Source organism: Achroia grisella, unplaced genomic scaffold, assembly GCF_030625045.1.
Source record: "Achroia grisella isolate CSIRO2021 unplaced genomic scaffold, CSIRO_AGI_Agris_v1 utg841, whole genome shotgun sequence".
In the NCBI taxonomy this organism is placed as follows: domain Eukaryota; kingdom Metazoa; phylum Arthropoda; class Insecta; order Lepidoptera; family Pyralidae; genus Achroia; species Achroia grisella.
The window spans coordinates 1845585-1871593 of record NW_026713039.1 but is presented as its reverse complement, the minus strand read 5'-3'; the positions used below and the strand labels follow the sequence as shown (position 1 = coordinate 1871593).

General features: G+C 33.9%; 1 protein-coding gene across 1 annotated transcript; it reads left to right on the top strand.

Annotated features, from left to right (window-relative positions):
• The first annotated feature begins 238 nt into the window (after positions 1 to 238).
• LOC131852178 (segmentation polarity homeobox protein engrailed-like) lies at positions 239 to 25796 on the top strand. Its single transcript, XM_059202818.1, has 3 exons — positions 239 to 1415; positions 23857 to 23948; positions 24305 to 25796. The coding sequence occupies exons 1-3, from the start codon at positions 617 to 619 to the stop codon at positions 24533 to 24535; spliced, it is 1122 nt and encodes a 373-aa protein (XP_059058801.1). The 5' UTR covers positions 239 to 616; the 3' UTR covers positions 24536 to 25796.
• Positions 25797 to 26009: the final 213 nt, after the last annotated feature.

The window sequence follows — 26009 nt, the reverse complement described above, 5'->3', positions numbered from 1 at the left end:
ATTACAAATCTCTACGAAGCACACTAAATACACAATCAGGTTAAATCAATTGTGGATCGGCTATCTCTTTTGCGCATCAAAGAGGATTTAGGTGTTAGAGGGTGACGCGAGAACCGCTATGGCGTTGTTTAAGTTGGAAAGCGCCGATGGTTGACGCCTACAAAACGGATGGGAAGGGAAAAAAGCTTGTTTGTTCGGGGGCGTGTCCCCTCGTGAAGGCGCGGGGCGCAGTCGCACGGCCGTCGCCGCCGCGAGCGCAGTCCTACGTTCGTTTCAAACACATTTTGACATATCAATCAGTCACACCGTGATCTGAGATTAAAAAGAGGAGACAGTGCACACAGATTACAATGTATCGTTCGGTATCGAATTAAGAAATCATGCTAATGATTGCTCCGAGCCAATAAATATTAATGCCAGAGTCAAAACTCGTGTCGCCGTGTCTGACATTCATATATCGCTGTGGACGTTTAGTTTAATGAATTTAAATCGTGTATCGCCTGCATAATTTGTTGGGACAACATTGTGTGTTTGCGAGTCGTCGTTGAAAACGACTTCGTCACGGCTGATTAACATTTCTTTACGCCGCGGGTGGTGTTTTGACAGGTGCTACAGAATGGCTTTCGAGGACCGATGCAGCCCAAACCAGGCCAACAGTCCCGGGCCCGTCACGGGGAGAGTGCCGGTTCCACATGGTGATATTCAGGTAAACTATTGCCCTCCAAGTCAGTACACTTGCACAACAATTGAGCCAAGGTACGAAAGAAACTCGCCAAATATGACGATAGTTAAAGTGCAACCGAATTCACCACCTCCAAGCCCCGAACAAAACCAAAGTGAAATGGAGAATTACCATAATTATTACAGACCAGACACACCCGATGTAAAGCCTCAAATTCAGGACGAACAGAGATTTGAACCAGATAAGGTTAGAAACCAACGAGCGCAGCCGTCGGCACCTATAGGCTTTTCAATTACTAACATATTACACCCAGAATTTGGTTCCAACGCACTTAGAAAAACGAACAAAATCGAAGGACCAAAACCCGTCGGGCCTAACCACAGCATACTGTACAAACCTTACGACTTATCCAAGAATCAGAACGATTACCAGAAATACAGTTTTGATTATTTAAAATCGAAGGAAACGAACGATTTTAATCGATTGCCGCCGCTCGGAGGGTTGCGGCAAACTGTTTCTCAGATTGGGGAACAAATTCAAAAAGAGAAGGAATTACCAAAGATAGTAGAAGCTCAGAAGAGGCCTGATTCGGCCAGTTCGATTGTGTCTTCGACTTCCAGCGGGGCGCCATCGACTTGCGGGAGCACAGACACAAATAGTCAAGCTCAAGGAAATTCTGCATTATGGCCTGCTTGGGTTTACTGCACTAGATACAGCGACAGACCTAGTTCCGGTAAGTACCATAGATATAATTATTTTTTCTTTTCGTCATGGTTTATATTAAATTGCGAACTGTATGTTACGTGACCATTTCGAATGTCTTAATTGAAATTTTCCATTAACACGTCGCGGAAACACGTCCGAACATCAAGTGAAGGGAAAATGTTTTTTACCTACCTATACAATTAAAGTTAATTTAAGACATTTATTTTAGATTTATTTGTATCTTCGCCAATGAATATGCTTATCATTGATAATTATTTAGCGGATCCTACAGCCATTTAATAAATCATTGATTTATGCAAAAAACAACGGTTTTGGAATCCGGTACATTGAATTACACGTATGATTTATTGAATACAATCAATCAGTATATAATATATTTGATTTATGCTGTCTTATTTAATACTGTTATCAGAATAATGAATAAAAAATTATTATTGCTATTTAAGTAAGCAGTAGCTCCGTGTTGACACAGTATACATGAGTTTTATATGAATAATTCAATAGTTATCTAAATCAGTGACCTTTATAAGAGTCCAGGGTTTATTTTCTTTTTTATATTATATTGTAATAGGAACCAAGTAACAGCCCACCTTATGGTAAACGGTAACCGTTACGTATATACAATTTTTTTAGTCTCCTTTAACGCTGTTGGCCGCAGCTGACCTTTACAGCTTCACCGGACGATAGAGAACGAGTGCAGATGATCCTCCAAACCAAAGGAAGGACGTATAGAGCGGTTGAATGGATACGACTATAGTCTGAAGGCACTGCTAGGGGTTCGAACCTCGGCTCAGGCCGTCGTAATATTGACCCCGTTTCAATTGGACGGAGGATCAATCGGAGGGGAAAAATGACAGCCTATATACACGAACATCATCATCATCATTGGGGTCAATAATTGTTTACGGCCCGGGGGATAATAGAAATATTTTTAAGACAATAATTGTAAAGTGTATAATATGAATGTGGATGGATGTAAAGGGAGGGGACGCCCAAAGAGAAGATGGATGGATTGTGTGAAAGATGATATGAATAAAAGAAGAGTATGTTCAGATATGACGACCGATAGAGAGCAGTGGAAGAGAATGACAATGATGACCACAAATAATGGGATAAAGGCAAGGTAATGATGAATGATGAATGATGAATTCACTCTAAATAAATGGTGCAATGGGTAATAGATATACTATATTTATAAAGAAACACTGCTGTTTTTTTGAAGAATATTTTGAATTATTATTTTTAACCACTACTATTTGATATTTGATTTTAATGATTTTTGAAGAAGACTATTCATTACAGGGATTACTAATAGGAATATTTATGAAGAGTAGTAATAATAATAATAATAATAATAATCTCAGGACAATTCACACAGAGCCATCTAGTCTCAAGTTAAGCTATCTAAAGGTGTCATGAAAAATGAAAATTAGACTGAGAACCTACTCTATAAAAGACATGACATCCTAGTCCTCTACCATGGTGATATAAGAGTGTCACGGGTGTTACATGATAACGTGATGTCCGTAGTGCTGTTCATATAGACGACGGTTATCTAATAATTGAATGTTTTTTCTATTTTATTATTTCGTTGAATTAGTGCTAATCGGTGGTTTGTATTCACACACTTAAACTTAAATTGTAAGTAAGAATAAATTATTTAAAAGAGCAACACACAAATTTCTTGCTTGTTCTTCTTGTGATGAGACAGCATTCCGAATGAGCGGTAGATTAAAAAACAAAAAAAATGTTATGACTATTCAAAAGTGCTTCAATGTAAGTTTATTTGAATAAATGATTCTCTATTCTATTCTATTCTATTCTATTCTATAATCTCACTATTAGATGGGCTGTCCGCTTATTCCAATTACATAAAAAAAAGAACAGTAAGAAATCTTATTGGTTTTGGACTAATTATTCCAAACATATTTATAAGACCTCTAGGTTTATATTTATAACTAGCTGTACCCGAGTACTACGTCTGCTTGGAATTTAACTTTATTGTTCTAAAATGAAAGAATTTTTCTAAAATAAAAGTAGCCTAAGTTACTCCTTATTACATCAGCTACCTGACAAAAAAAGTCCCGTCAAAATCGGTCCAGCCATTTCAGAGATTAACCGGAACAAACAAATAGACTAAAATAAATAGATAGAAAAATTGTAAAATATGTTTTTTTGATGTATATGTATGTACCGTGTTTATATTCATATGCATGTAGTAAAAAACGGTTATTTCAATATTACAAACAGACACTCCAATTTTATTTATATGTAGGTATAAATAAGATAAAAAACAAGCTTAAATTATAAAAAAATACCTTCATAAGTGGACAAGGTGATATATGTGGACGATTTTATTAAGTGTGAACTTACAACTTTTAACGCCAATTCTCAAATAAAGTATGGGCTTCTTTATAGTTATATATATAATTTATTGACTCGTGTATAAATGGTGTCGTAATATTTAAACGTTTTTGTTACCTTTTCAAGCATAAAATATATCTATACATATAAATAAAATTGGACTGTCTGTTTGTAATATCGAAATAACCGTTCCTTACTACATCCATATGAATATATATACGATACATACACCAAAATAACATTTTTTTAAATTTTTGTCTGTCTGTCTGTTTGTTTCGGCTAATCTCTGAAATGGCTGGACCGATTTTGACGGGACTTTTTTTTGCAGGTAGCTGATGTAGTTAGGAGTGACATAGGTTACTTGTATTTTAGAAAAATAAAGTTAAATACCACGCGGACGAAGTCGCGGGAATTGCTAGTATTTTATAAATACCAGACAATTTTCTGTTATATTATATTTACGATTATGTTATTCATATTATAGACTCGAATGTTTGTGTGGGTGTTCGTTTGAAACTCTTTCATACAATAGTTTGACGGCCCCGGTGGTCTAGCGGTTTAGCTCACCGCTGTACTTCAGACGGCGGGTTCGATTCCTCGCTCAGTACGAATATTTGTTAAGTAATATTTTTTTTCGGAACACTCCAATACTGTTGGGCGCAGCTAGCCCTTACAGCTTCACCGGGCGATAGGGGCGAGTGCAGATGGCACTCCAAACCTAAGGAAGGACTTATGGAGCGGCTGAAGGACAAATCCCGCCTGACAGATACGACTTTAGTCTTAGGGCGCCGATAAAGAAAATTTAGAAATTTCTAATTCTTTAATTAAATTAATTAAATTTCTTATTCTATTCTATTCTTTAATTAAATTTCTAGTTGGATCCTTGGTTTTATTATTACAATTAGATTTCTTTTTAAACTGTTTCGTTTTACATTTTTAGTTGGCTGAAGGCCGACTCCCGCCTGACGGATATGACTTTAATCTGAGGGCACCACTAGTGAAAATTTAGAAAATTCAACTTTCTAATTCCAGTTGGATCTTTGGTTTTTTTTATTATAATTAGAATATTTTGTTTAATCTGTTTAGATTTACATTTTAAGTTACTTACTTATTAGAATAGTGGCTTCATATCATGTAGAATTAACTAAGTGGCCACTTTATTTAGGCCTATAGTACTATCTTCGAAATATTAAAGAAGTTTCTTATACGAAACTATTTCGTTACGTTGTTCAGCAATATTAGTCATCATTATGACGACCTCGGTGTTCTAGCGGTTTAGCACATCGCTTTACGTCCGATGGTCGCGGGATCGATTCCTCGCACGGCACAAACATTTGTATTCATACGCAAAAACTGCTGAACGTATTTTGTTGAAACTTTACGGAGATTAGTTTGTACATCAGAACAACATATAGGCTATAGATATCATACGAGTGAAACCGGGGGCACAGGTAATATTAGATACTTAAGAATCCGCGATATTTCGAGTGTTACAAATGTCCTGGTCACGAGTGGAAACTTTTTGTAACATATATACCTATTACTAGCCATACGAGAAAAAATGGCTTGAAATTTATAGACTATATGTTATGCTGATGTGTAAGCTACATTATTGTAAAGTTTCATCAGAATCCGTTCAGTAGTTTTTGCATGAAAGAGTAACAAACATCCATAGATACTCACAGACTTTCGCTTTTATAATATTAGTAAAATCTTCACTTAAAATTAGGTATATAACTTTTTGCTGATAAAAAAAACGGGTACGTAGGTTATTCCCAATTGAAGTTAAGTTCACAGGTTACATTCAAAACGACGAATATACAATTACGTACGTTAATTGTTCAAAACAACGAATTAACTAATGTTTTTTTTTTCAATTCGTATTTTTCATTACAACATCTGATTGTTGAAAGAGAACATTGCTATTTTTTATTTTTAAACAGATTTTTAACATACGCCATTGTTATTGTATGCAAATTTTGCTAATTGTTAAAGAATATTGTCATTATTGAAGGATATATTTACGAGTAACTAGCTGACCCACACAACTTCGTCTGCATTACAATTACTTGACATTTATCATTATATTTCCCACAATTTAAATTTATATCTTTTTAAATTATATCCTATATATTATTCTGATGTATAAGCTATATTACTGTGAAGTTTCATCAAAATCCGTTCAGTAGTTTTTGCGTGAAAGAGTAACAAACATCCATCCATACTCTTCGCTTTCGCCCATCGTGCAAATTCCCGGCGAATTTGTCACGTTGGACTAACTGACCTGATTTCTTGCTCATCCTATAATCGTCCACTGGAGTCCCGCTAGCGTAAACCGTTAGCGCAGGCGGGTGCACCATTCCATTATCAACCATGAAAAAAAAAACACAGATGACTGTCCCATTCCATTATGAAAATTGCGTGTCGCTTCAAGAGAAGAAAATTATTATACGTTGACATTATCCGTCTGCGAACGTGAATCTGTTGACAGCTGTCAAAAAGTGACAGCTGTCAAGTGCTGCGTGCGCGGGAAATTGCGCTAAAGATATTTTTTTTTTATTCTACACCGTAACACGACATGATATTGGTTTGCACTGCGCTAGGGGGGTGAAGGTTGGGCTCCTTTGCCCCGGCATCGACTCTGGGGACGACAACCCTAGCTAAGAGGAAGGGAATTGTTAGTAATGTGGACTCATGACTCCATTACTAGCAATGTACCATGTCAGGTTGACCTCCACGCGGTTCCCTCTGGAAGCCATCGTGATAAATTCGTGATAAATTTGTCACGATGGACTAACTGACCTGACCTCATGCTCATCTTATCATCCTCCACTGGTGCCCCGCCAGCGTAAACTGTTAGCGCAGGCGGGTGCACCATTCCATTATCAACCGTAAAAAAAGAAGATAACCCTGGGTAACTGGGTTGACAACCTCTTTGGGTTGGTTTCTAAACTAAGTATATATATTTAAATTAACTTAGCTTCCTCTTAAAAAAAACGAAAGTGAGTATGATTCTTTGCGTACTTTTTTTAAAGTCTTTAATAATATAATTAGACATGAATAAACTATAATAGTTCGAGTATTTAACTTTTAATTATAAATTTTTCAGTAATTACTAAAGAATATCCTTTATTGCAATATGCAAGAAACAATAAAAATATTGTCTATGTCTAAAAAAAGAACAAAAAGTCATAAAATGTTTTATGACTATAACTATTGCTAAGTCCTCATTATATTTCGAATTAAATTATATTTTATATATATATTTTTATTAATTAGATTTTATCATATAACCTAGAGTTTCGACATTCTTCATATTATGTTCGTAATTATTATTTTTAACAATTTCATGTAACCAAACTTAGTCATAATTACAAATAGAATGTTAATAATATTATAAACGCGAAAGTTTGTAAGTATGGATGTTTGTTAGTACTACGACTGAACGGATTTTGATGAAACTTTGCAGAAATATAGCTTATGCATCAGAATAATGCATATGCTATATTTTTTACTGAAATTAAATGCGGGTGAAGCCGCGGGCACAGTTAGTAATATTATAAACGCGAAAGTTTGTAAGTATGAATGTTTGTTACACTTTCACGTAAAAACTACTGAATAGATTTTGATGAAACTTTACAGTAATATAGCTTATGCATCAGAGTAACACATAGGCTATAATTTTTATTGAAATTTGTATATTGAAATCTTACGCGGGTAAACCCGTGGGTACAGCTAGTAGTAATGTAATTTGACAGTTCGCAGTTTCCCGCCTTTTTATGATTAACGCGTATTTTTAAACGAAATAGCTAACGGTGCAGGCTTGTAAGTGGACATAATTATAAAACCAGTTTACCCATAAACACCATTCTGGCTAACGAGCCAAAAGGTGCTTATGTGCCATTATGACAACATAATCATTAAATTATACCATAAATAAAAAAACTTTTTTTTAAATGGAGACGCGCAGGGTTCGCACGTTATAGGGATGGCTCTACGCTTCAGTTGCTTCAACAAAAAACAAAAAAATGACAACAAAAACAAAAGTAAGTAGTGCCATTTTTATAAGTTAAAATTTTTTAGACTGTTATTTTAATTCACTTGCTTCAACAAAAAAAAAAAACAAAAACTAAACAAACACTAGGTTTTTTTAAAAAATTTTATACTTTTATTTTATATCACTCGCTTCAACAAAAAATAAAAAAAGCAACTAAAACAAAGGTAGTGCCACTTTTGTAAGTTACATTTTTTTTTACAAAATACAAAAACAACAGCTAAGTACAAAAGTATGGCACGGCACTACTCAGAAATTGGTCAAAATTCATTTTTTTTATATTTTTTTCTTTCGATTTTTTTTATTAAATGTTCATTCATTCTCCCTGATATAGCTAAATTAAAAATAAAAGTGTTTTTCTCCTTGAATGATTCTCCAATATGCTATGAACCAATTTTTATTTCTATTGTAATGTAAAATATAAATAGGTCATTAAATTTTTAAGTAAAAGTCAAATTGAGCGAATGTTGATAGATTTTTATTTTTTGTACAAGGTACAATAGTTTTAAGGTTGGCAACCCTATCACATTGTCACTAGTACCTATATAGACTTTTAATAATAGTTACTTTGCCTTTAAACATATAGAGATCGTTTCGATAATGAAAAAGGCATTTATCCAACAACGTTTAAGGTGATTAAGTGTTGGTTGATGTGTTTTTTTGCATCATTATTGTCTAGCAAGGTGTTGTAATAAAACAATTTATCGTCAATTACACCATGGTTTTTTTTTAAACGCCGCCATTTTGAATTTGACAGCATACTTTGAGAAAAGGTTGAGTACCTAACAATTAAAGTATATAACATTAATACTCATTTTGACGGCCTCGATGGTCTAGCGGTTTAATACACCGTCTTACCCAATGGTCCCGGGTTCGATTCCTCTCAATGTACATATAGAAAATCTCAATATATATATAAGTTTCTGACGTACTGTCCAGATAATTTTTACTACATATTTTGTATTTTTTTTACTATTAAGAATTTTAATATTTTTATACAGAGAAAATAAGTAAAATAAATATTTTGACCGACAACAACACCAAGACTAATATAAATAACAATATTACCTAATTAATACAAACATATGCATCGTGTTAAGAATCGAACTCGCGACCGTCGGAAGTAAACCGGTCTGCTTAACCACTAAACCACTGTGGACGTCATCATTTATATAAAAGAATTTCAATTTCATTAAAATTTAAACTCGATAGGCAAACTAATCTTGTATCTATTAAATTTAGTAGGTATCTAAAAAAAAACAGCTTAACACAGACTAAAAAAAATCGAATAAATAAAGACTCAACAAAGTCAATCCAAATCTAAATTAGTACCTATCGCGTGACACACAAAAGAAAAAGTGTTGTTTTTCAACTCGCATAAAAACGTGCACGGAATCGAACCCGCTACATAGTCATAATCAATTGAAACATCAACAGAGGCTACAAATAACAAAACAGTGACTGCACTCAATTATATTCAATGCAACGAGCTTCTTGGAAGTGGTAATTGTACTGTATCCATATTTGCAACCAGCTATTTGCTAACGGTAGAAAAAAGCGCGACCGTCTGTCTGTGACACAGTTCCGTACATCTATACATATAAATAAAATTGTAGTCTCTGTTTGTTATATTGAAATAACCGTTTTTAACTACATGCATATGAATAGAAATACGGTACATACACCAAAATAACATATTTTACAATTTTAGTCTGTCTGTTTGTTCTGGTTATTCTTTAAAATGGCTGGTCCGATTTTGACGGGACTTTTTTTGGAGGAGTAACATAGGCTATTTTTAATTTAGAAAAAATCTCTAATTAACTTTTTTGTTAAATTCCACGCGGACGAAGTCGCTAGTACAGAGCCCACGAACTCCCTTCTGCCTTAGAATTAAATGAATTTTGAAGTTTAGTTACGCAATTAATTTCTGAACGAACCCTGTTTAACAGTTTGCATAGGAAAATAAAATTGTTGTGTTTACTATTCTCCATGCAATATCTTCATATTTCATCACCGCTTAAAGCTTCCCTGGACTTCCACGAATATATCAAGACTGAAATTACCCAAATCGGTTCAGCCGTTCTCGAGTTTTAGCGAGACTAACGAACAGCCATACATTTTTATAGATATAGATAACATATTATTTGTAATGACGACCTCGGTGGTCTAGCGGTCTAGCACACCGCTTTACGTCCGATGGTCGCGGGTTCGATTCCTCGCACGGCACAAACATTTGTATTCATGAGTATGATTGTTAGTATCGGTCTGGGTGTTTTCTACGTATAATATGTATGTATTTACGAAAAAAAAAATCTATGTACTTGTATCAGTTATCTAGTACCCGTAACACAAGCTTTAGCTAGCTCTAGCTTAACTTGGGACTAGATGGCGCTGTGTGAATTGTCCTGAGATTATTATTATTATTATTAATTTTGTATAGATTTATTGGTAACTTAAGTCAAACAACACCGAATTCAAAGATATATTCGGGTGTAAATCGAACTTTTATTGTTGTTGATTTATTCTAGTATAAATATTGAGAACTTTAATTGATATTGGTCGAACAACCACTAAGGAACCCCAACCAAATAAATGGAGCGAGAACATAACAAGGGCTAATTTACACCAAACGTTATAACGAGTCGATGCAATGTAAAAACTCAATACTATTAGATTTTTAAGCGAGTTGCATGCAACTACTGACGGTTCCGTATGTAATATATAATATATCATCATTCATTCATAATTTAAGAGCTACGCTCTTGTCGGTGGAGCTCTTGCCACTTTCCGCGATCTTCCATCATGCTCTTTAATTCTTGATACGACACGACTCCCATTTTGTCCTCAATTTGTTTGATGTAGCTATTCCTTGGTCTTCCCCTCCCCCTCTTTCCTTCTATTTTCCCCTCAATAATAATTTTCATGAAATCATCGTGCCGTATCAAGTGTCCTAACATGTTTCCTCGTCTATTTTCTATGGTGTTCAATATTTGTCTTTTTTCTTTTACCCTGTGTAGTACTTCTTCGTTTCTTACTTTATCCTTCCAGCTAATTCTTTCCATCCCCCTCCAACACCACATTTCAAAAGTGTACCTATATATAGATAGTATGTAATATATAATATACTAGGTACTCGCCCCGACTTTATATGTATATTCCTCTTGAATCAGTCTATCTATTAAAAAACCGCTTCAAAATCCGTTGCGTAGTTTTAAAGATTTAAGCATACATAGGGACGGACAGACAGCGACAGCGACTTTGTTTTATACTATGTAATGATGATGATAAAGTTCAGCAAAGATGTGATTTTTCTGATGAATGATATCTTACTAATATTATAAACGCGAAATATTGTGAGTATGGATGGATGTTTGTTACTCTTTCACGCAAAAACTACTGAACGGATTTTGATGAAACTTTACAGTAATATAGCTTCGACATCAGAATAACATATAGGTTATAAATGTCACGCGAGTGAAACTACGGGTACAGCTAGTTCGAGTAGAAATAAAATATTTACAAGTAATATTAGATTACAAAAATTATTTCTACCGTAGAAAGTAAAATCGAACCTACACCTATGTGCAAGGTGTTATCGTAAAGGAAATCGGCTGGACAATAAAAAGTGAAACCGCACCGACTTCATCAAATTCACAGATGGCCGCAGTTATTTTAAACGGTCGTACTTTCAAATGGAAAAGTGTTTACTTTCTTGTTCTTAAGACTAGTCATATTCCGTGGCGTCACTCGCATATACCTAGTAATATAGTATTATACCAATAGAATGCCTTACTAACTTAGAACGAAAAGTCATGTGTTAAAATCGGAACGACAGCAAAAATCTTTCCGTGACAATACATATTTATATCTAACCCTCCGGTGATGAAAACACCGTTAACAAACAATAAATCAATACCCTGCGCCACGTTGTATTCAAATATACGCAGTGAAATATGAGCATGTTAAGTGTTGCCTTTGTGACAATACATATTTATGATGAACGAAATGGATTGTTAGTAATATGGACTTATAATATATATTTATATACTATCACTACTATATACTATATATAATACCATTGCTAGCAATGTACCATATCAGGTTGACCTCCACACGGTTCCCCCTGGAAACCATCGTGACAAATTCCAAACGTATTTACCACTATCGGCTAACTGACTTGACATCATGCTCATCTTATCATCCTCCACTGGTGCCCCGCCAGCGTACCATTAGCGCAGGAGGGTGCACTATTCCATTATCATCCATAAGAAAAAAATCCCTCCGGTGATGGAAACACCCTTAACAAACCATATATTAATCCCCTGCCACGTTGTATCTAAATATACGCAGCGAAATGTCGCGTTCATGATGTCGACAGTTGAGAATGGCTCTGACTACCCCGTCTGGGATGAAGACCGTGAAGGTATATTAATATTAAATAACCGTTTGTCCGTCGGTTGTACAATGATCATCTCATTGCACTAATTAGCACTTCTTGTTACTGTGACAACTGCGTTTTATCAGAACCGTAGTGTTGTTACACGGAATAATCGATATTTTATATCGATAACTTAAATATATAGTGATTGGGTACTAAATAATTATTACTACTCAATTGCTAATTCATTAATTAAAAAATGCTTATAAAGTTTTATGAAAGGTATAAATTAATAATTATTACATAGTATAAAACAAAGTCGCTGTCACTGTCTGTCCGTCCCTTTAAAACTACGCAACGGATTTAGAAGCGAGTTTTTTTAATCGACAGAGTGATTCAAGAGGAACGTTTATATATATAATACATGTACATCCGTGCGAAGCCGGGGCGAGTAGCAATGTATAAATATATAAATTATACATTTTTATTATACATTAGTATGTAGTAATGTATAAATTATACATTTTTAAACAAATAATGACAGACACCTCACTGGGCTAGTGGTTTAGCATACCGCTTTACTTCCGATGGTCGCGGGTTTGATTCTTGACACTTGTATGTTTTTAACGGTCTACATGTTTCCCATGTTATGTATGTATTTACTAAAATATATATATATATATATATTTACGAGTATATAAGTTGACTAGTACCTATAACACAAGCTCTGCTTAGCTTGGTACTAGATGGCGCTGTGTTAATAGTCCAGTGTTTTATTATTGTCATTCTAAACAATACACCACTAATAATTCAATTCTCGTAGATTCTAATAATAGCAACTTTGTAGTTATATGATTATATAATTATACCCACCAAATGGAAGTAAGTAATAACTAAAAACCATACGTCAAGTTAATAATATAAACAAGGTATAATAACATAATTATTATTTGTACAGACGTACAGACGTACAGACGAATCGAATAACTAACAATTGAAGATATAATTGGCTAACTATTTAATAACTGTAATCTGAAAACTGAAGATATTGCTTTGTTTCAGTTGAAATTAATAAATGCCTCGGTTGGTACGACTGATAAAATAATCATAGACAACACTACTTTTTTCTTTTTCTATTTGTGTACTTGCATTAATTTTATTTATTTATTTAATTCAAGTTACTAATCGTCCGTATTATAAATACAGACTAACATACATATTAATCATATTATCTATACATATAAATAAATTTGGAGTGTCTGTATGTAATATTGAAATAACCATTTTTTACTACTCGCATATGAATATAAATACGGTACATATACCAAAATAACATTTTTGTCTGTCTGTCTGTCTGTTTGTTCCCGCTAATCTTTGAAATTTTCTTACTTTTTTTGGCATTTTAATAAAGTTTGTCATTTATTTTAGAAAAATAAAGTTAAATTCTTAAATCGCGAGAACAGCTATGTAATTTCTGTCTAATTTGTAGAATTAACAGTTACAGACGAAAACTCATTTATACGATTCTATATACAATGACTAACATCTTATTTACATTTTAATAAATTATAGAAAAAGAGCATCAAATTTATTATTATTATTATATTTAATATTTAGAATTTAATTTTATTACTAACCATTTGTAGAATTAACAAAAACTGAAAGAATAAAGAAAAAGAGCATCAAATTTATTAAACATCCAACAAAAACTGAAAGAATAAAGATATCTATGTCATGTTTTTATTACACGATAATTGTAAGTAATAATAAATATCGATAGATATTTTATCGACATATTTTTTTTATTCTTTATTATACAAAAACACGTGTACAAAAGGCGAGCTTAATGCCATAATGATTCTCTACCAGCTAACCTTTAGGTACAAATAGAAAACATAACATACTCTATCGATCGTGATAAAAAAATCAAATTTATAAAACATCTTTTAAAAACAAATACTGAGATTTGATATGATCTTAGTACACGATAATTGTAAGTAATAATAAATGATTTTTTATCGATATATTCTATCGATCATCTGTAACCACTATCGCAGTGTACTCAGAAGCCCACCTGGGTCTAAGTTTTTGTAGTTACTCCAAGTATCTTATAATAACTTGATTTTAGTGCCGTGTTTTTGTCCGTTCATCATTTATTGCCCATTGTTAATGCAATCATCGGGTATTTATGCGTTTTTTTTTATAATTTATTGACCGACTTTAAAGAGGAAATTGTTATCAAATGGACTATTATTTACTTATTGTTTTGTAGGTTACGGGATTTGTTCGCCAAATTGTGTCGATTTTGATGATTATTTGTATCTATATTATGTTGTTTACATCTTCATATACGTTTACATGTAATTTGAATGGCAAATAAATAGACGGCATATCTGATTTTTATATATGTATATTTACCTATATAGATAGTATTTTCACAGCAAAGCATAGACAAACTACAATTTTTGACCATAAAAATCACTGAGGGCCTACTTTATTTTTATATTTATGTATATAAATAGTACCTTATATTCGTTGCAAACCGTAGACAAACTCTACAATTTTCAACCATAAAAATCACCCTTAGAAAATCAAAGAAAAAATATATTTCTTCCCCATACCCAAACAAACCTACTACATTAACAATACTCACAAAGGACTCTAACATTTATTACTATATGTAACAAAGTCGAAAATCCCTTAAAAAGTGACACTCCCTGATATTAAATATACTAATGTCAGTGCAATAGAAAAACGACTTTGTTGCGATTGGGATAGAGTTGATTGTTTGTGTGTTTATATTTGAATTCCTTTCGAGAGGCGAGGGCACGTGTACTGAATATCTAATATGTTATGGATCCACGAACGATGTTAGATGTGGTATTTTACTTAAAAAAACACTCAAAGTGGGATGGATGGAAGTTTGAATATTATATTTTAGATTTATTTTAGTTTTTGGCTACCCCAACTTCGGAGTGGAATAAATGTTTTAAAAACTGGTTTGAACGTATGCAAAAGTGTATTATATGTCGCGGAGAATTCTTTGAAAAACAATAAAGGCTTTGCTCGCGTTAATTTATCCCCTTAGGGGTGGAATTTATCAAAATCCTTTCTTAGGGGATGCCTACGTCATAGTAGCTTTATAAATGTTTTAAAAACTGTCCAACGTATGCAAAAGAGTATTAAAATTGACAAAGTTTCAAAAACAATAAAGGCTTTCAACCGTTAATTTTATCTCCTTAGGGGTGGAAATTATCAAAATCCTTTCTTAGCGGATGCCTACATCATAGTAGTTTATGTATGCAAAGTCCAAGCCCGTACGAAAATTGACAAAGTTTCATGCAAACTTTCAACCCCTATTTTATACTCTTAGGTGTAGAATTAATCAAAATCCTTTCTTATTTCTACGTCATAACATCTACCTGCATGCCAAATTTTAGCCCGATCCGTCTAGTGGTTTGGGCTGTGCGTTGATAGATCACTATGTCAGTCACCTTTCAGTTATATATATATATCAGTGTTCGAATAGCATTCAACCGAGGCAGTTTTATTTAGCAAAAAACCTTTATCAATCAATAAATTTGTAGATAAAAGTAGGTCATATTTGTCTTTACAGTAATTTAAATTTTAGATGTAATGTAATTAAGAAGTCAACACAGAGCTAACATGCTCACTATTGTGCTAAGCTCCTAAATAAATAAAGAGAGAAAAAAAAATCAATCAATGACTATCATTATCACGGAATAGAAATAGAAATAATCTTTATTCAAATAAACTTAATATAAGCACTTTTGAATAGTCAAGTTTTTTGATTCTACCACTCATTGACACTCTTACCGATCTACCGAATTGTGTGCTTACACCCCCACACTATGTAAAGATAAAAATAAATAAATTATTATATTGGGTGGACCTTTAATAATAGTTGTGGAAATTAATAAATAAATAAATATTTTTCTTGCAACTGCCGCATCCAGTTTTACCGTTTCTTACATTAAGTTCAAAAGTAATCACTTTGCAAGAAACACGTCGTTGAATGGTCTCGCTTCTAGCACTTCGGTATTAATAGCTTCAAAAACAAGTGTTTACTTCAAAACCCCTTGTATCTGTATATCTTCACGGTAAATCCGTTACGGTGTAGGCAGAGAGATAAGACAAAAAATAGTAGTTCACTGAGTAGTTGAAACGTATTTGCAAGTTGAAGTGGCAGTGGGCTGGTCATATCAGTTGTAGAACCGATTGGAGTAGATGTGTTCTAGAGTAGAGACCGCGAATTGGCAAATGTAGTGTAGGACGCCCCGCAGCTAGGTGGAGCGACGACATACAATTACTGGGATCTACGCTACAAACAATACAAAGTGAGCTAAAATGAAAATGTCGCAAAAACGGGGAAAATGTTGGACACTTATTGTTACTTCGTAATGTTAACCACAAGACCGCAAAGGTCAAATTACATAAAAATTTATCGATACTCAAATATTACCTTTTACAACTCGTGTTACTTAACTTCCGTATTAAGCCACTGTAATAATAATCTCAGGACAATTCACACAGCGCTATCTAAACCCAAATTAAGCTAGCTAAATCTTGTGTTATAGGTACTAGACAACTGATACAAATAAATCTTTATTTATAAAAAATACGCGTTTGTCCTAATGGACTCCTAAACTACTGAACCGATTGCAAATTTGATTTGCACATTGTGTGCAATTTGATCCAACTTGAAAGATAGGATAGCTTACATCTCAATTTATAGTCGCAATATTATTTTATTGCAAAGTGTATTATATTATTAGCCACAGCAAAGTGTGCCCGGGTCTGCTGGTAGATATATATTTTTTCCGGAAATATTATTCATAGAAAACACACAGACTGATACAAACAATCCTACTCACGAATACAAATGTTTGCATGCGAGAAATCAAACCTGCGAAGATTTTCTGGTAATTGGACATGAACCAACATAATCCTTTGACTCCAGACCTTAAGAATAGAATAGAATAGATAATCATTTATTCATATATATACTTAATTTAAGCACTTTTGAATAGTCATAACAATTTGTTTTTTACCACTCGTTCGGAAAGCTGTCTCATCACAAGAAGAACGAGCAAGAAACTTGTGTGTTGCACGATTAAATAATCCTTGTAAGTTTACATTTACAAGTCGAAACGTGTGAATACAATCTACCAACCAGCACTAATTTTTTGGGTCAAATATAAATATGCAATAAGATTAAATCAGTCGTAGTGATAAGAGCAGACCAGTCCCTACAAGCAGCACTCGTTTCACGAGTATGACGGATGAGCCAGCCATCACTGCGCTCGACCATATTTTAGGGAGCCCAATGACCCGACCCACCACGCCGCCACATGTCTGGACATTTTAGTGAGCATGACTACTCATTCCACACGACCACGTCACAGCTACTAAGATGAGCGAAACATGACCAATCAATCCATCAATACAAATGTTTGTGCCGCGGGAATCAAACCCGCGACCATTTTCTTGTAATTGGACATGAACCAACAGAACTTGCAACATAATCCTTTAGCTCCAGACCTTAAGATGAGGGAAACATGATCAATCCCCTCAAAATATCCCCTTAAACGTAACCATGCCAATTAGAAAACGCAATGAATTTATCCCGCACCCTGTATAAATAAATTATCAACCTCGTTTGTCCGTATAATGCCCCGTTAGGGTGTAGCTGGAATGTTAATACCTCAAAGTTGGGGCATTTGTTTGCAAATTATGTCTTTTAACCATCTGTCTATTTGTTTAATTTGTTTTGTTTAGTGCATTAGACAATTAATTGAGGTTGTCTGTATGTATGCTGCTTTATAGTCAATTTTTAGATCCAGACCTATTTCTGCCGATCTATTACAAAGTTATGTTTTGTTTGGTGCCTTAATATCTGCAATTTTTAGATCCAGACCTATTTCTGCCGAGAAGTGAACTATATTATTTGGTCACTTTTTTATCTATTACAAATTTAAATCTAATTGCAATCCATTTTTCCAACTAACTTGTACACTTTGTTTGAAAGTTGAGATTTAGCAGTGAAGTTACAGGGCACAGTGGCATCTTTGAAGGCCTCAGTGCTCTGGCGGTTTGTGTTACTGCCTTATCACTGATGATCGCGGGTTCTTTGCGCAGTGCAAACATTTGTTTCATGTTTGTTTGTATTGGTTTGGGTGTTTTCTATGTATATTATGTATGTATTTATAAAAAGAGTATCTATATATTTATATAAGTTGTCTTGCCATAACACAGTTAGCTTGGAACTAGATGCCGCTGTGTGAGTTATTCTGGATTAGTATATATATAGGCCAATTTCTTAAAAGCATTACGTTTGTGATTCCTAACTCTTAAATGACCACATCAGCAATGTACCATGTCAGGTTGACCTCCACGTGGCACCCTGAAAACCATCCTGACAAATTCCTGGTGAATTTGATAATGCGCTAACTGACTTGACCTCATGCTCATCGTATCATCGTCCACTGGTGCCCCGCCAGCGTAAACCGTATTGACAGGTAGGTACCACATTATTAAAAAATAAACGACTATTGAATAACGATATGACCTCAAATGATATTCTTTTCTAATTAATGATAATGTAATGATCCCGCTGACGGGGCACCAGTGGAATGGTTTTCAGGTGGTTTTCAGGGTGCCACGTGGAGGTCAACCTGACATGGTACATTGCTGATGTGGTCATTAGTCTCCATTACTAACAATCCCCTTCCCCCTCAATTAATATTAAATTGCACCAAACACTGTTGGCCGCACAAAAAGAAAACTCCCCGAGAATTCGTTGCGTTAAAAAAATAGAAATGCAAGGGAAGCGATATTTTTTCAGCCACCGCCTAAAGCATTATGGCTTGTTACGAAAAATTCTCTGGCAAGCGTTTTGCCAGCAGTTTTGTTTAATTAAAAACACGAATAAAAAGGTTACTGCCGTTTTATCGGGTGATGGACGGTGGCGCGATGCGATACGCTCTACCCATTCAATATTCAACCCTAATTCCTTACAATACAACCCATTTCGCTTTTCACGTCTAAGTAATTCGCTGCGCATTTTTCAAACACCAAAAGATTTGTGTTCACACCATTTCCTGTTCTATTCTTAAAGCGATAAAATCCAATATTCATTGCCACTAACAGTTCCAATTTCAAAAATTTAACGTCCAACCGATTCTCTTTCTTAAACACTGGACATAGAAGTCATAATAATTTAAACGGTGACACAGTTTCTAAATGACTTAACGACCGTGGCGAGCTGCGTTTGAAAATATATCTAATTGCTATAGGAAGAGAGTTTAAATTTTAATGCGGTTGTTGGAAAAGGAAAATAAATCGGGCACAGGAAACCACAGAAGTGTTTATGTTTGCTATGTTCCTTTGGTGATAGACCAGATTTATGCGAACACGGTCGCACGCTACCGATCCTGTGAGATTATGGTGATTTACCATGCATTGTATTGTATAACGCAATGCGCTACCTGTACACTCATAAATGACCTATCTCGCTCACCAAAGACAGATTTTTTTTTTTAAAAAGAAAAAGGCAAAGACGCTCCCATCCCACTTGGAAAGCAGTATGAGTCGCCCTATCAAATCAAATCAAATCAAAAACAATTCGCTATATGTATATCCCAATAAATTAACTATCTCGCTCACTACAGTTTTTTTATATAATATAAATACAAAGAAGCAACGACGACCTCGGTGGTCTAGTGGTTTATTACACCGCTTTACGTCCGATGGTCGCGGGTTCGTTTCCTCGCACGGCACAAACATTTGTATTCATGAGTATAATTGTTTGTGTCGGTCTGGGTGTTTTCTATATATAATATGTATGTATTTACGAAAAAAAAAATCTATGTATTTGTATCAGTTATCTAGTACCCATAACACAAGCTTTAGCTAGCTTAACTTGGGTCTAGATGGCGCTGTGTAAATTGTCTTGAGATTATTATTATTATTACAAAGAAGCAACCGTCTAATTTCGTAGAGATATTAGTAACGTGATGTCCATATTCCTGTTCATATACGGTTACCAAATATCATGAGTTGGGTTATCAACATATTTTTACAATAGCATATGCTGGTGGGCACTCTATTCTACCAAGTTTGAATATTTTTTCAAAATTAATCTGTGTTGTTGTAAACATGTATAATATTAATTTGAAAAGAATACGAACTGAGTTTCTTGTCAGTTCTTCTCATCTCGATCTCATGTCAATCATTCAGAACTGACGGTAGATTTGACATATCATAAGAGTCTGTAATAGACCTACATGAATAAAGATATTTTAAATTTTAATTTGAAAATTTGCAAATACATACTATATATTATACATAAAAAAATATCTGTTCTATCCAAAGCCGTTATTTTAGGTCTCTGGACGACTGGTACTTACTGCGTGAAACTTAGCTATTGTTATGCAAATGGTTCTACTTATGATATATTGTTTAAGGAAATTAGTTTTTTAATTGACTAAAGAGAAATGGCTCGGGGCGTCCACAGGCACTTTTGCACGCAACTTTTTAGAATAGAAATAAATTGATATTTATAAGTGGACTTTGTACAAAGTCATCTGGGTACCTGTCTTTTTGCCACCTAAGAGCTTGTTTTCAAACTTGAATTTCGGTTTGATGTACTTAAAAAAGGAAGATAAAATATAGTAAATATACATTGGGAATGGCAACCCATAAGAATAATTATAGGAATAGTACACAATGGTCGTGATCCACCTGATGGATATATATTTTCCATCAGGTAGTTCCCTCAGTTTATATGCCATTATGTAGAAAATAAAAAATATATACACCTGATGGAAACATACAACTATACATTTGGTGGGCCCGAATTTGTATGCCATTTAGAAAATTAAAAATATATACCTGCTGGAAACACAACTTGCCATTAATTGGGCCCTTAGTTTTTATGAGTGTGTAGCGGTTTCTTTGTTGGTTGTCGCATGCCTCTTACTTGTTATACTGTAATTATTTATTATATATAAAAAAAAACATCTATTAAAGAGAGCAACACGCAAATTTCTTGCTAAAACATAACATAAAAAATATATATATACTTGATGGAAACATAACTTTCATCATTTCCATCAGGTAGGCTTTTAATTTGTATGCCATTTAGAAAATTAAAACAATATTCACCTGATGGAAACACAACTTTCCATTAAGTGGGCTCAGTTTATATGCAGAAAATAAAAAAAATATAACACCATGAAATTCCCCATCACCCTACCCCTATGGTAGAATACACGTAACGAATCACAATATGGCGTCGGCTAACGAAAAATATTACTCAATTATGTGGTCCCCCCTTAATTAGTGTGGGTGTGGCCAACTCCGGGTGTGAATTATGTAGCACGAAGTGTTTTGTTAAATTGAAAAAGTGAATTCTTGGGTTAGGCCGCTTTGCTCGCGTGTCGCGGTCCGCGTGACACAGTTTGCGTTCAAAAATCTATGTTTCATATATAATTCGATCCGGTTTTTTTTTCCGGAATAAACTGGAAATTTAGAGAGGTTATGTTTAATTTTTATGTAACTGATGGTAAGTGATAACCGTATTTTCTATATCTAGCACTACATCATCACAGACCGCCCATCTTATTCAAACGGGGATCAAAATTACGACAGCCTGAGGCAAGCCCCTAGTAGTGCCCTCAGCTAAAGTCGTATCCGTCAGGCGGGAGTTGGCCTTCAGCCGCTCCATAAGTCTTTCCTTTGGTTTGGAGTGTTTACACTCGTCCCCTATCGTCCGACATCTGCGGCCAACAGTATTAGAGTAGTCCGAAAAAAAATCATCACACATCACGTTATCATGTGCCTTCATCATGACTAACCTGGCTTCCGTAATTTCACAAACCTTTACGTGCATATTTCAACCAAAGCAAACCGATTAATAAAACACATAAAACTCGATTTAAAAATATACATTATTATAATATTAACCTAGAACTTTAGTAAAATTAATATCTAAAAAAATATTATTTCATAGATATGATAAATAATAAATTATTTTTTACTATTAATATGATAAATAATAAATTTACAGATAATTTTTTTTGGTCAAAATAAAATTTCTAAAATTTATTTTGTACATATTTAGGTAGGTAGGTTAATTTCGCTTCACATAGACAGATATTACATTAAAAAGCAAATATATTATAAGTAGGTATTAATAATATTTATAACACTTAACAATTCACGCCATCTAGACCCGAACTAAGCATAATTTGCGGTATGGGTACTAGACAACTGATATCTAAATATATATAACTCAAAGGTGACTGACATAGTGATCTATCAACGCACAGCCCAAACCACTGGACGGATCGGGCTGAAATTTGACATGCAGGCAGATGTTATGACGTAGGCATCCGTTAAGAAAGGATTTTGATTAATTCTACCCCCGAGAGGATAAAATAGGGGATGAAAGTATGTATGAAACTTTGTCAGTATTAAACCGATCGGGCTGAGACTTTGCATGCATAAAGCTACTATGACGTAGGCATCCCCTAAGAAAGGATTTTGATAAATTCCACCCCTAAGGGGATAAATTAACGCGAGCGAAGCCGCGGGCAAAAGCTAGTAAATATATAATACTTTGTTTTTGTAACTACACATTGTATTATTATAAATAGAAAACCATCCAGACCAATAGAAGCAATCATACATACACATTAATACAAATGTTTCTCCCGTCCAAGGAATCGAATTGGCGACCATCGAAAGTAAAACAATGTGCTAAACAGCTATATCACCGTAGGCCGTTTAATTATAAATTAATTTTAATTAATAAATGTTCATTTAATCTTAAATGTACTTATGTATTTATACCTACACCAATCAATAATGAAATGTAATTAAAATTAAATTATGTAAAATGTAATGGAGTTAGAATAGAAGGGTTTATTATCCAATAGGTTATATTATGGCGCGACTAATTTTCATTTAATTGCTAATGTTTCGGTACACTTCTTATATTTAATTACAGACAATAATAGCCCGTATTGTCATTAATTAAAATGAAGGATTGTTTAATATTTGCCTACTGTGTCAAGATCTGTTTTGTCGTTCATTTATGTTGCTTGTAATATTAATATTCGTAGTAGTTTTTCAATTATGTAATTCTACTTATATTATTAATGCGAAACTTTGTGAGAAAAAATGAATGTTTGTCAGTTTTTTATGCAAAAACTACTGAACAGATATGGTTGAAATTTGGTACACTTATAGATCCTATCCTGGATTGATATATAGGTTTTTATTCGGTATTCACACGATATATAGTATAAATATGATATAGTTAATATAATTATAACTTTGGACAATTCATGCAGTGCCATCTAGTCCCAAGCTAAGTAGAGTTTGTGTTATGGATACTAAAGGGCAGATAGTAATATAAAAAGATGTATATATTTTTTTGTAATACATTATATAATATATATGTACCTACATATATAGAAAATACTAAGATTACATGAATACAAATGTTCGTACTGTGTAATAAATCGAACCCGCGACCAAGTGTGCATTAAAGAACTGGACTACCGAGGTTACATGAAACATTCTTAAAAATACCTGATATACATTATTTTTTATTTTTGTTGCCAGGTCCTAGAAGTAGAAGGACAAAGAAGAAATCCACCTCAGAAGAGAAGAGACCGAGAACAGCATTCAGCGCAGCGCAACTCGCTAGACTAAAGGTTTGTTTTGTTTTTGGAAATTTTATTCATTGAGCTATCATCTACTAATAGATTAAAAGAGATACAATTGTGCTAAATTGCGGTGTAGTCACCACATATGCCTCAACAAAAAAAAATGTGTATGTAAATAAAAAATACTTGCGGCTCTGGACGATGAAACATGTATGTTATATATATGTATTTTTATCAGTTGTCTAGTACCCATAACACAAGCTCTGCTCAGTGTGGAACTAGGTGACATGATGTAAATATTGTTATATAAGAATAAGCATATTATAATTAATACTGAGATTGTATTCATCTAGTATCTAAAAAGTATTCTAGCAATAGTCTAACTTCAGTATTTTTTCCAATAGCACGAGTTCACCGAGAACCGTTACCTGACGGAGCGCAGGCGACAGGCGCTGGCTGCGGAGCTTGGTCTCGCGGAGGCCCAGATCAAGATCTGGTTCCAGAACAAACGCGCCAAGATCAAGAAGGCATCGGGACAACGGAACCCGTTGGCTATGCAACTGATGGCGCAAGGCCTGTACAACCACAGTACAGCAACAGAAAGCGACGAGGAGGAAGAAATCAATGTAACATAGAATGCAAGGAGAAACTTGTTTTATTACTGTGTATTCTTAAAGTTCAGATTTTCAAAGTGCTATTAAATTGATAAATCTGGTAACTATTAATATAAATGGCAGAAAATTTATAAAGTTGAGGGAACTCTTTGTCCACACATACTCGCTTAACTTGTCAACGACTATTAGCAAGTTCTAATACATATTTAAAAAAAAATAATAATTATCTCTTGTTGAAAACTCTAATTAATCGATGTGACTTCGTAATGAATATATTTTTATATTCCAATTTCATTTTTGAAATAACACGATACATTTAGTGACAGGTGTTCGACGCTGCAAACATTAATAAGTCAATGGATATTCATGATATTTTTTCACCATTGGTCTTGCTATACATACATTGTCGTGAATTGATCAATTGACTAAAACGGGCACACGACATCACAATCAGGGGGAATATTGCAACCTTAGTGAAGAGTGTAAAAGCGGATCATCTGGCATCTGTCCTAATTTTACTACACAGGCGATACAGGGCTCTTCTCACCACTGAGCCAATTTTTGCTCTAATTTTGATGTCGTATGAAGACTGTTTTAGGTGTTAATCATTATAATGCTTTAAATGTCATTTACACACTGAGGAGTCAATGTTTTCTATTTGGGAATGATGGGAAATCGTTATCAATTACGGGTTCGTATATAATTTTGATGGGATAAATAACCTTGTTGTGTTGAAAATATGGTATGATTTTGGTTGACTTGTTTTTATTGGGTATTTTGGGAAAACTTATTGCCTAAGGCTCCGTGCACACACGTAATATTAATTGTCAAATCCTATTAAAGTGATTTAAAATGTATCAAAATATTTGTATGTTCATTTAATTTAAAAATAATGAAATGTAAAAGTGTAAAACAAGTATTTTATACCGCAGTTGAGTATATAGATAATTAGATACTCTTTGAGCATTCAAAGCACATTGTCAAATTACTGAACACAACATCATAATAAAAGCACATATATGCTAAAATGTAATGTTCCTTTTGTATATAAATAGTTTTAATGTATTTATTTATTAAACTAAATCGATTCTGGTTACTAGATATTTTATAAAACGGTTTTCAGAGATAAGAAATGTTAAGGTTAAGGTAATTCTAAAGTTTAGTAGGTTATTTATTTGACTACTTAAAGTACCTTATATTTATTGGAATTTATCAACATTAAGAACGTCATGGCTTAGTTATTTTCTACTAAAATATCTCACTACACTCAAGAGTAATAGAGGAGTAATAGTGGCAGAATGATCCTGATTTCGTAAAATATCCAGAGTCTATCACATATTTCGAATGATCCTTCATTTTTAAGTACTAATCCGACTCTAAAAGGACCAAATGCGACAATGGTTCTTGGCACGAACCTATGCAGACGTGACGGTACTTCTATCCATATCTGGGATTATATTTCTTATCTATATGTATTTTGATAATGCCGCCCACA